We start from the raw sequence: 11,984 nt of genomic DNA, 5'->3' as shown, positions 1-11,984 counted from the left end.
ATTGAGCAAAGAAGCTCTACATAGCAAAAAACAAGTTCTATAGATGTACGCACTGAAGAGATCAGTCTAATCTTGTTAGAGTCACAAGACAAGCTTTCAAAGGCTGCATGCTTCTCCAGAGTAGGGCTTGTATCTTGTATTGTCCCAGAATGCTGGGTGCTTTACCCATAAGAGATTCTGAGTAAACACAACTGAGCAGTCTTTACCTACAGGATCTGCATTAAATAAAGGGTTCTTCAATCAAACTTTTACAAATGTCAACTGAGAAAATGTTATGTTTTTCCTCAGTTGCATTTCACAATCCTAATTATTTCTTCTTTGCCTCACTTCCCTGGCTGTATGTCTGTTTTTTCTAGCTTAATCCTAGACCAAGGTAGAGACTCTCTCCCGAAAGAGCAGCATGTACTTAATCCACTGTTTTCTTGAGAGACTTAAAGAGCTGTTTGGAAACTTGGCTGTGTTTCTTGTAAAGGTCACCAGAACTGTCAGAGATGATGAATACTTGTTAATCTAATGTAAATCTACATTATGACCACTTCAGACTTCTCCAACATTACAGAGAATAAAACAGGCCCTGGGTTTAAACAGACATCTGGGGGGTGGGGAAAAGTGAGGTTACAATTTGCATCCTGATCACTTTAGATTAAGAATTAATTTATCAATCTGCCTAATTAATAAATTAAGTTAATTTATTAATCTGCTGTCAAAGAATGAGGCTTCCTCATCCACCTCCTGTTTTCCACCATTCTGATCTCACTCACAAATGCCCACAATTTTTTAAAGTTAATTTTTAATTAACACAAATTAGCATACATTTATGGTGTAAAACATGTTTTAATATACGTATACATTGTGGGATGGCTAAATCAAGCTAATTATCATATGCATTACCTCACATATTTATCTTTTTTTTTTGTGATGAGAACATTTAAATCTACTCCCTTAGCTATTTTCAAGAATACAAGACATCGTTATTAACTGTAGTTACAATGCTGCGCAATAGGTCTCTTGAACTTACTCTTCCTGTCTAATCCAAATTTTGTATCCTTCAATCCACAAGAGTTAAAAATCCCCATAACATTAGGGAATAACTTTATTCACTTTAAATAGCAAATGGAGTTTCTTTGCTCACAAAGATGCTAGCAACCTGTCTCAACCCTGTGACACCACAGGCCCCAATTAAAGATCCCTGAGTTGGCAGGTTTAGCTATCAGTGTGACAAGACAGATTATCCAGGCCAGATTATCTATGCAGTTACCATTACCACAGGGCAGTCTCTGTAATGGTCACTCCAGCCTATTAGCTCAGCATGTGGTTCATCATATATATATATATATATATATATATATATATATTTATCCTTTACCACATAAGTAACTAAAAGGTGATAAAATCTTTTATCTTTATTTTTCCAAATAAAAAAGATCAACTATAGGACAAGTACTGAATGCTAATTATTGGGTTTAGTTCAATTCTTTTGGGTACTGTCCAAACATTAAAATACTTTCTTTCCTTTTTAATACATTTCTGCCTCTAATAATTTCTCTTTTGTCAAACTCCTTTTTTTTTTTTTTTTTGAGACAGAGTCTCACTCTGTCGCCCAGGCTGGAGTGCAATGGCGCAATCTTGGCTCACTGCAACCTCCGCCTCCTGGGTTCAAGTGATTCTCCTGCCTCAGCCTCCAGAGTAGCTGGGACTACAGGCGTGCACCACCACGCCTAGCTAATTTTCATATTTTTTAGTAGAGACGGGGTTTCACCATGTTGGTCAGGCTGGTCTTGAACTCCTGACCTCAGGTGATCCGCCTGCCTCGGCCTCCCCATGTGCTGGGATTACAGGCATGAACCACTGTGCCTGGCCCTGTCAAACTCTTTATATACCTTACTTGGATAGACAAAGTATGAGTATTAAATCAATTTTAATGAATCACTGTCTTGCCTGAATTTTTGTTTTTTTTTTCTCTTTAAGAGGCAGGGTCTCAGCTCCATTGCCCAGGCTGGAGAGCAGTGATGCAATCATAGGTCACTGTAACCTCAACCTCCTAGGCTCAAGCAATCCTCCTGCCTCAAGCCTTCCAAGTAGCTGGGACTACAGGCACACACCACCATATCTAGCTAATTTTATTTTTTGCAGAGATAGGTTCTTGCAGTGTTGCCCAGGCTGGTCTTAAACTCCTGGGCTCAAGCAATCTTCCTGCCTTGGCCTCCCAACATGCTGAGACTACAGGCAAGAGCCACGGTGCCCAGCCTTGCCTATTACATCAACAACAGTGCTCATACAGAGTTTGCAATTGAACAACACTATAAACAGAAAAACAATGCATACTCTTTTTGTCCCACATGTTAAACACACACACACACACACACACACACACACATACACACACACACAAAGAATACTGTTTAAATTCTTTAACAATAGAGCATTTGGGATTTGCATTGAATAAGCATTTGTTTAGATTCTCAAAAAGCCTGTTCTGATACAGAACAAATTAAAGATCAACGAATTTGGGAGGAAAATTGGATAAAATGTCAGTTATCTTGCATTTGTTTGTTTATATATATATAATATATAAATATATAATATGTTAATGTATAATATATACAAATATAAAAAATATATAAAATATATCTTTGTAGCCTTCAGCAAAACAGAGAACTTGGATGCCAATGTGCTATCTGTGGGATTGAGGGGTGGAAGGGGGAAAGAGAACAGAGAAAATAGAAAAGGCTAGGTGTGGTGGCTCATGGCTATAATCCCAGCACTTTGGGAGGGTGAGGCAGGCGGATCACCTGAGGTCAGGAGTTCAAGAACAGCCTGGTCAACATAGTGAAACCCCGTCTCTACTAAAAATACAAAAATTAGCTGGGCATGGTGGTGCGTACCTGTAGTCCCAGCTACTCGGGAGGCTGAGGCACGAGAATTGCTGGAACCCGGGAGGCAGAGGTTGCAGTGAGCCAAGATCACACCACTGCATTGCAGCCTAGGCAACAGACTGAGACTCTGTCTCCAAAAAAAAAAAGAATAGAAGGAAAGAAAATAGAAGAAAAGATAAGGTAAAAAATTTTTTTCAATGAATTATTTTTTTCCCTACTGTTTTCATTTTTCCTGTTCCTCTACTAAAAGGGTCATGCATGGACACATGGACACACACACACACACACACACACACACACACACACACACCCTCTTGTTAATGGTGATGGCTGCAATGGGTCACTTAAATGCTCAGTCAACATAATATTCTAGGGCAGAAAGCACTTTCGAATGGATCGTATTTACAGGTAAAATGTATTGCTGCAGAACATAATGAAATTAACAGAGCTTTTCAGGGATGAAAATAGAACTCAGATTTCTTTAATAAGAGCTATATTCTAACACAGTGTTATCAAATATAAGCCACATGTAATTTTAAATTATCTAGTAGCCACATTAAAACAAAGAATAAAAGAACAAGTAAATGAATTCTCAGAGTATTATTTCATTTAACCCAGAATATACCCCAAATATTAACATGTAATTAATGTACACTATTATTAATATTTTACATTCCATGTATATTGTACACTTACAGCACTTCTCAATTAGGACTAGTCACATTTCAGGTGCTCAACAGTCACTTGGCTAATGGCTGGCTGAGGGGTACCATACTGGACAGCTCAACTCTAACATGTTTACTAGGCTTACCAAGCAAGTATATCTTCTGGGTAAGGAAACAGGAATGGTGATCACATACCTTTAAAGATTGTGCACTAAAGTAAAAGTTTACTCCAAAATGGTGACATACTTCTATAATATTTTCACTGATGTTTTTGACTACACATAGCTAAAAATAACTGACTTCCTCTGTTCAGTGACTGGCTGAGAATGGTGGAAATAATAAGACCTGGGTTGAGGCAGCCACAGGTAACTGTAAGAATTTGTTAATTGGAATTAATGGATACACAAAATTCAGTTCCTCAGTCACATTAGCCACATTGCAAGTGCTCAATAGCCACAGACGGCCAGTGGATACCATACTGGCCAGCACAGATGCAGAGCACTTCAATCATCACAGAAAGTTCTACAGGACAGCACTGGATAGACTCTTGGTTACTAACTGCATGGCTAGTCACTAAAGTCCACTAATATTTTGGACCATGATTAGTCAACTTGAAAATATCTGTCTATATTTACAGACAATAGAAGTCATCGCGTGGCTGTTTTGCAAATCCTGCCATTAAAGTGAAAATTATAAAATAAAAATAAGAACATATTTAAGAGAGAGAAGGAAAGAGAAGTTCTTGAACCTTCTACTCCCAAATTTCACAACAAGAAAAAGAGAATCTAGTTTGCTCTTTCTAGGTTTCATGACCTAACCATCTTTTCCCCCTCTCAAAGTTAAAGTCTAGGGAGAACAAAAGGTATTTATGGTTAAAGTAGACATGTTAAGTCAATGAACAGAGGTGGAAGATTCTGAAAGACTTAAGATTCCAGAAGTGGGCCAATCATATTGTTTGCTTCAAAGATTGTCTTTGGCTTACTTAAAAATTTCCACCAAGCACCACTGCCTGCATGGTTTTGAAAAGTCTGGCTGACAGTCAAAGCCTCACTCTACTCCTCACTGCACTGCATGAAGCAAGTGTGTAACTTGAAGACACCACATGGGGTAAAAGACACCATATTAGTTTTTAAAGCAAACTCTTTTAGGCTTATGATACCAAGTTAAACACCGAATCAGCAATTTTTAAAATTGCTCATCTATTGTGAGATCCTCTCATTTGATCTGTAATACTCACCGGGCAGGAAGTTCACATATTTGATTATGGCCAATATCCAAAACTTCTAGCTTTCGGCTTTCACATACCCACTCAGGCACATTTTCTAAGCGGTTCCTAAATGCAAGAACATAAAAGTAATTGGTTGAATTTGTCCTCAAATGTGGTTCTAAACTCAAATTGATTACAAAGAATAAATAAAACCTCAAATAAAATACCAAAGTACCGAGGGCATAAATCGAAAGAATGTGTGGATTCGCTTTTCTCTAGAAGCAAGATGAATTGTGATAGGGAGAAGAAATAAAGAAAAAGTAAAGAAGAGGCAGAGCACAGTGGCTCACGCCTATGGGAGGATCACTTGTGCCCAAGAGTTCGAGATCAGCCTGGGCAACATAGCGAGACTCCATTTCTACAAAACATAAAAAATTAGTTGCTCATGGTGGCATGCACCTATAGTCCCAGCTACTCAAAAGGGTACAGTGGGAGGACTGCTGGAGTAGAGGAGTTCGAGGTTTACAAGTGAGCTATGATCTCATCACTGCACTCCAACCTGGGTGACAGCATGAGACCCTATCTTTAGGTTAAATTAAATTTTTTAAAAAGAAGGAAGGACATAGTTACATAGTCTGTATCATCTCTAAAGTCTAAAAAAACAGTCTAGCTCCAAATTTACTTTCCTAAAGGGTCTATAGACCTATGCCAAGTTCAGGGAGAATATGTGTTATATTGAACATAAAAACACACAAAGTCAACGGCATATCATAGTTTTATTTTCAAATTTGTATTTTTACACTTAATATTAAAATATTTCCCAACTCCAGCTGTCATCATGAAAACACAGCCATGGATAAATGGGAAGGGAGAGAAACAGTTTTAAAATGGTGGCAGTGAAAAGTTCACTGACAGTTAAGACTCAGAATTAATTATTTAAAAACATTTACTTGGGCACTAGATGGTAATTACAGTTACTATAAAAAAGAGAACTAGGCCAGGCGTGGTAGCTCATGCCTGTAATCCCGGCACTTTGGGAGGCCCAGGCTGCAGATCACCGGAGGTCAGGAGTTTGACACAAGCCTGACTAACATGGTGAAACCCTGTCTCTACTAAAAAAATACAAAAATTAGCCGCGTGTGGTGGCACATGGCTATAATCCCAGCTACTCAGGAGGCTGAGGCACGAGAATCATTTGAACCCGGGAGGCGGAGGTTGCCGTGAGCCAAGATCACACCATTGCACTCCAGACTGGGCAACAAGAGCGAAACTCTGTCTCAAAAACAAAAAAAGAGAGAGAGAGAACTAAACTAATGGTGTCTTTAACTATTAAATGAATTGATCATTACTTAGATAAACTACTCTATTTGAATGTGTCCCTAGTCACACTGGTTAGCTTTTTACTTTCTTTTTAAAATACATAAAATGATCAGGCACAAAGAATTTCAAACAGTATGTACATTATGACAATTCTTTATACACAGATGAGTAATTCTGTGAAAACATGATGCTTGGGGTAAGAATTATAAGATATTACAGCAAAAGGAAAAATAATTTTGATGTTAGGGTGGTGGAATTATGCACTATTTATGTTCTTTAATTTTGCAATTATATCTACTCCTCAATCAAAATACAGAAATAGAAGGAATTATTTTCTGCTTAGTGTCTGTATAAGCACATACAGTTCTGGATTTGAAGCCCTAAACATTGACATGCTCATTTTTTTTTAATTGTTAATATCTAAAACATCTCAACAGGATAGGGGGATTGAAAGTATTCTTTAGTAAAAACAACCCCAACATACAAAAATTAAAACTTCTGTAAGTGATAAAATAACTTAGAACTTTGCATGGAGGAACCTGACCTAGTAAACACTGTGATAGGTGACAGCATGGGAGGTGGATGAGGTAGTGTGTTATAGTGAAGATTCTGGGCATGAGAGTGGCCACAGGAAGATGAATTATCATTTAAGAGGCAGAATTCAGAGACAAGCATGACACAAGAGTTTCCAATTCAGTCTCACTTAGGGGTTTCAATGGCTACCATTTGCTGATTACACTGTTTTTAAAAAGTAGTTTAACTCTATGACTAATTCTTGAAAATACATCTGGGCCGGGCATGGTGGTTCATGCCTATAATCCCAGCCCTTTGGGAGGCCAAGGCGGGTGGATCACTTGAGGTCAGGAGTTCCAGACCAGCCTGGCCAACATGGTGAAACCCCATCTCTACAGAAATACAAGAAAATTAGCCAGGCATGGTGGTGTGTGCCTGTAATCCCAGCTGCTCAGGAGGCTGGAGCAGGAGAATCATTTGAACCCAGGAAGTAGAGGTTGCAGTGAGCCAAGATTGCGCCACTGCACTCCAGCCTAGGCAACAGAGCGAGACTCCATCTCAAAAAAACAAAAAAAGAAAAGAACTGTTCAAGATATTTATATGCATCCATGTACGCAAATCCCATTCCTATACTCTTCCTATACCGCTCTTATTCAAAATGTGAAAATAACATTTGGGGTTGCTGGGGGGTGGGAGGAGTGGGTGGGGAAAGAAAACTAATTAGGTAATGTCTGATTTAAGTTAATTAAATAAAATTATCTGATAGGTAGTAGGAAATGCATGAAGCACTACTCAAAGAGTTTTATGATTTTATAATTATATATTTATAATAAAAATTTAACTGTAATATTTTCCCAATAGCTAAATACTGACACATCTTGCATAATTATGATTGAATATATTATTAAAATAGCTAAGCCTGTGTAATCTCAAGATAAAAGGCAAAATTCTGTACAAGACAAATCATACAATAGTTGTGATTAAAAAGCATGGTGACTGTTAATAAACACACCAGAATTTAAGCCCTGAAATGAGTTAACAGTTGTCACCTTGAGTGGGCCACAAACTCCCTATGTTTAGAACATTTTTGTGTATCTCCTTTGGAATTACCTTCCAAATGAGTTGCAATTTTAAAATTCATTGTTAAAAATTTTTAAGTTTACGTGGTATAAATACATACTGTAGACACTGTCAAGCCTTTGTGCCTTCAAGAAAAAGTCTACTATAATATTTGTGGGAACCGCAATAAATATAATACACTGCAGAAGCAAATTACCATAAAAGGTAAAATAGTTAGCATATTCAAAAAGGAGCTAAGAAAACCAAGCAGGTTGTAGAGAATTTCTATTTTGATAGGTTTTGTCATTATTTCCTAAGAATTTTTAGCGAAGAGATATATGTCTAAACAAGGGGGGTAAGAAATCCAAAGAAATAAAGCACTTAAAAAACTAAATCATCCTAAGACTTGGCAGAGTTTGAAAAAAAATTTTGAAAATAAAAAATAAAATTAACATTACTTCAGGGAAAGACACAAAAATATGATTCATATAATGAAAAGAGTTATTAGAGCTTTAAGCCATACGGCCCTCAACTTACTCACCTTTCAAGTCCAAATGTGGTGCTCAAATTGGTGTGCACAGACACTTTGATGCTCTGGTTTGAACTACAAATGTATTTTAATCAATAGATATATATAATTTTAGAGAATAAAGTAAAAATCATTAATTTTTTAGCATTTACCTTCAAAATATTAAAAAGTACTTGTGCATAAGCTCAGACAGAATTACTAAATAATTTTCTAGTAGACTCTAGAGGGCTCTAAGACTTGACTTCTTACCTTGAAACATCCATGTAGGACAGATAATTTGGAACTGGGTAAACATCAAGTTGAACAAGTTCTAGGAAGAAAAAAAAAAACCCCACAAAGACATTACTATACAAATGACACAGAGACTCTTTTTGTATGTAGAACGTCATTACTGTGCTTTATTCTCTATTGTTTGTTTAGTTTAGGAAGTACAATACATCATTTGTTTAACTTTGAAAGTGCAGGAAAAGTAAAAAAGAACTTTTAATCACAAGATCTTCTTCAGAGATTGAAATACATCATGCATTCTAATTTCCTACCTCTTTGCTATCCATTTACTGTTGCTCTTATTGTTATGCAGGCTGTATCACATCTGAAAGATTAACCACGAGTTCCATCCTTTTAAAACCCAAGGGTCCTTCCATAAAACCAAGTAATGCTTCTTGTCTTTTGCCCTCATCACCTTACTGAAACAGCACTCCAGTGGGTCACAAATGACTTATTTTACTTAAATCTGAAACACTTCCTGAACACTTTATGAAATATGACACCACTGTCCCCTGTCACTGTGTTTCTTGGGCAAGAGTAGTTTGTAAATGTCCTTCTGCTTCTCTAAACAATTACCAAGTAATTCACAGGTGCAGCTCCTATCTGGTTGCCCAGTCTGGCTGCAGCTAAGTGTGAGGGGCTTGTAAGTTGACCTTTGGTACTAGCACTCTCCTCTCTTCCAGTTACCTTACTTCCCTCGTTTCAGGTATCACCTCTGAGCAGGTAAGTCTCAAATCAACATATGTAATCTTGACTACAAGTTCCCATTAACCCACATGAAGCCCATCACAATAACTTGGATTAGTGGAGTAGTGGATTACCCTCAACCTTCTTCTATAAATGCATTCTGTACACACTATTTTCACATTAACTGCCTTAAAGCATCACTTCCATCAAGTCTCCTCCACTTTAGAGTTTCTACTGGTTCTCTATCACTTACTAAGCTAAGGGCAATGCTTGACCATCTGACAAAAGCATGCATCCCCTAATTACTTCTATGGGTTCAGAATTCCCTATTTTCTCCCAACTGCCGAACAAGCCACATTCAGATTCTTTCTTCCTACTTCATTCCCACTGGTTATCTAAATCCTATAACCCTTCAGTGCTCAGCCAAACTGATTACACTAGAAAATACACCTATTTGAGGCTTGGCTTGTTTTTCTGAGATAACAGTAATCACATTTGAAAAATCTTTCATCTTTCAGAGCTCATGAGCTGCACTATGCATAAAACAAGTGCGTGATAAACATATGTTCAACTTGCAGTAGTGAACACTTGTTTTCATTCAGTTTACTGACCGTAGGGAATGGAAACCTTCATCTTAGCAAACATATGCCCATATTACCTTTTCTTTTTTGGAACTGCCCTGATTTTCAGATTCTTAGAAAGAAATATTATTAAATGATTAAGACTCTAGCTTTATGGTGTCCTTCTTGTGCATATATCATTCTAGTTTATCTTTTTTAAATTATCTTTTCTTGTCTTTTTTTTTTTTGGGACAGAGTCTTGCTCTGTCAACCAGGCTGGAGTGCAGTAGTGTGATCTCAGACCACCGCAGCCTCCACCTCCTGGGCTCCAGCAATCCTCCTGCCTCAGCTTCCCATTCCCAAGTAGCTGGGACTACAGGCATACACCACCACGCCCAGCTAACATTCTGGTTTATATTAAGGTGAGTTCTTTGTTAGTCAAACATGAAACTGGAGATCCTGAATGGAGTCAAAATAAAACTTCCTTTCATTCTCCAGTATTAAATAAAGGTTCCAGATTTAGTAATAAGGTAGTAAAGATCTCTAGATCTTGGTAATGTAGCCCAAGAAATAGTTCACTTTTCTCTCTTCCTTTAAGCAGAAAAATCAAATCAAAAGTGGGAGTAACTTATCCAAATCACAATACGAGAAAAAAATTAGGGACAATAAAATTTTCCTTTTTGAGTCCTTTAAACAGTAAGTCAGCATTTTTCTTTTGTGACTTTTATTTTAGCAAAATTTGAGCTATTTTACTAACTACTTGAGCAAAGAATAATCAGAGGCAGAAATAATGATGCTGGGTAAATTCCTGGAACCGAAAGAGCAACTTTGATGTGGCCTACGATACATACCATTAGAAGAGGCATAGAGCGCTTTTAGGAAATAGCCACAGATGTCTAATGTGACCAGTTGATTCCTTTCACAGTGTAAAACTTCAATGTTGTTGAAAATCATAGCATCTAGATCACCAAGCTTATTGTCTCGTAGGTCAAGCTGAGTAACATGCTGTAGAAAGTCCACTTCATCTGCTATCAGCTTCCTAATTACGTTCAACCTTGAGGGCAAAGGACATAGAGACTATAATTAACTGCAATGCTATAAGTAAATGGGCACACCCTAATATGAGAAATAGCGAGAAAGAACTCAATTCTCTCTGTATTATAGTTCTCCATGATTTTTGGAATCTCAGCATCCGGCCTTTCTTAACTAGCCAGAATATCTATTTTTAGCTATAATTCCAGGAGGTTTTAACCTTCACAATATATTCTGAAACACAAGTGACACCACTACAGCTGGGAGAGGAATAAGCACATTGACTTTACCTTAATTCACTTCAAGAGGGAAAAAAATTCCCTTAAGCACTGACTTCCAAAGAACTAGGAACTGACATCCAAGGAACTGTGAAACTATCTACACCATACCGAAAAGAACATAAGAAACAAAACTCAGAACAACTGTTATGCACATAACAACTACAATGAATATTTAATGAAGGAGAGAGGATGCATGAACAGGCGGATGAGTAGCATGGAATTAAAGGTTGAGGTGGAAAAACAGTAATGGACGGGAGTCACACAACCAGTAAGAGTTGCACACTGAATGGGAGCACCAGAGATGAGAATGCAAGCACATGACTCCCAACTGCTCAGGACCAGGATGAACCACCAAAACTATCTCTGTCTATAAAATACTGCTTGATAGAGTGAAGTGCAGAAAATACTGAAATCCGGCATCTAGAATCCATTGAGAAATCTTAGAATGCTGGACAAAAATGGGAATCAACACCTCTGTGATGAAGCAAGGCACAGGGGAAAACTGGCGGAATCTCTAGCCATAAGAACTAGTGAGCTAACTGACTGAAGTTGCTGTGGATGAACTATCAGAAAATAAGTAGTAATGGGGACTAGGAACCAAAATAACAAAGACATATTTAGCTTCAAAAGGGAGAAAAATAGATGGAAATGTCAATTTCCAGTTTGTTAGGCTATGTCTAACTCCTTTAAAAACAAACAACAAAAACCATCTACTTTCCATTACAAAGCCAGCAAAGTGCTGAGATGATGCACTTGTTTAGAAAAGTACTAATATAGGATGGGTGCGATGGCTCACACCTGTAATCCCAGCACTTTGGAAGGCTGAGGTGGGTGGTTCACGAGGTCAGGAGTTCGAGACCAGCCTGGCCAGCATGGTGAAACCCCATCTCTACTAAAAAAAAATACAAAAAATTAGCTGGGCATGGTGGCACACGCCTGTAATCCCAGCTACTCGGGAAGCTGAGGCAGGAGAACTGCTTAAACCCAG

At 37.8% G+C, this 11,984-nt stretch overlaps 1 protein-coding gene across 1 annotated transcript in view; it reads right to left on the bottom strand.

Moving 5' to 3' along the window:
• PHLPP1 (PH domain and leucine rich repeat protein phosphatase 1) overlaps positions 1-11,984 on the bottom strand; it is a 253,641-nt gene that overhangs the window by 60,316 nt on the left and 181,341 nt on the right. Inside the window, exons 7-9 of the mRNA XM_003827268.4 lie at positions 10,535-10,737; positions 8,419-8,479; positions 4,779-4,874 (exon numbers count right to left, since the gene is read on the bottom strand). Of these exons, the coding sequence (XP_003827316.2) occupies positions 4,779-4,874; positions 8,419-8,479; positions 10,535-10,737 (360 nt within the window). The remainder of the gene's footprint in view (positions 1-4,778; positions 4,875-8,418; positions 8,480-10,534; positions 10,738-11,984) is intronic.

This window comes from Pan paniscus, chromosome 17, assembly GCF_029289425.2.
Source record: "Pan paniscus chromosome 17, NHGRI_mPanPan1-v2.0_pri, whole genome shotgun sequence".
NCBI lineage: Eukaryota > Metazoa > Chordata > Mammalia > Primates > Hominidae > Pan > Pan paniscus.
Note: the sequence above shows the minus strand (reverse complement) of the source record. Positions and strands in the feature narration are given on the sequence as shown.